We start from the raw sequence: 473 nt of genomic DNA on the forward strand, positions 1-473 counted from the left end.
AAAATGTAATATATAAATACATATAAATTATGCGGGAGATCGTATGGAATATTTTTTCTCAACCATGGCTTCTCTTAAACATAAATGGCTAATAATTCCACCCTTTTACCCGCGATGACCAGCATTTCAAGGCTTTCGCGCATCACCACCGCCGCCGCCGCCACCACGGCCGCCAAAGCTTCTCCTTTCCGGCCTGCTGCCGCTACTCTTTTCGTCCATTCTATTCTCTTCCCAAATAGGTTAGCTTTTCTGCCCGTCTCTCTGATATTTTGGGGGCGGGATTTCTCATTAGGTTATTTCGGACATGCATTCAGGAAGAAATTTGTCGCCATGGCTGCTGTGGAAGCCGCTGGTTCCACGGCATCTGCAGAATCTTTGGTGGTTAAGCCACCATCCCACCCAACCTATGATATCAAGGCCGTCATCGCTCTCGCCCTCGCCGAAGATGCGGGAGACCTAGGTCTACTTATCTT

At 48.2% G+C, this 473-nt stretch overlaps 1 protein-coding gene across 1 annotated transcript; it reads left to right on the top strand.

Moving 5' to 3' along the window:
* Positions 1-83: 83 nt before the first annotated feature.
* Positions 84-460, top strand: LOC110034256 (the record flags this gene model as incomplete). Its single annotated transcript, XM_020738537.1, has 2 exons — positions 84-239; positions 315-460. Coding segments are annotated over exons 1-2 (301 nt in total), but the record flags the coding sequence as incomplete, so codon positions are not given.
* Positions 461-473: the final 13 nt, after the last annotated feature.

The sequence above is a fragment of the Phalaenopsis equestris genome, unplaced genomic scaffold (assembly GCF_001263595.1).
Source record: "Phalaenopsis equestris unplaced genomic scaffold, ASM126359v1 Scaffold179361, whole genome shotgun sequence".
Taxonomy (NCBI): Eukaryota; Viridiplantae; Streptophyta; class Magnoliopsida; order Asparagales; family Orchidaceae; genus Phalaenopsis; species Phalaenopsis equestris.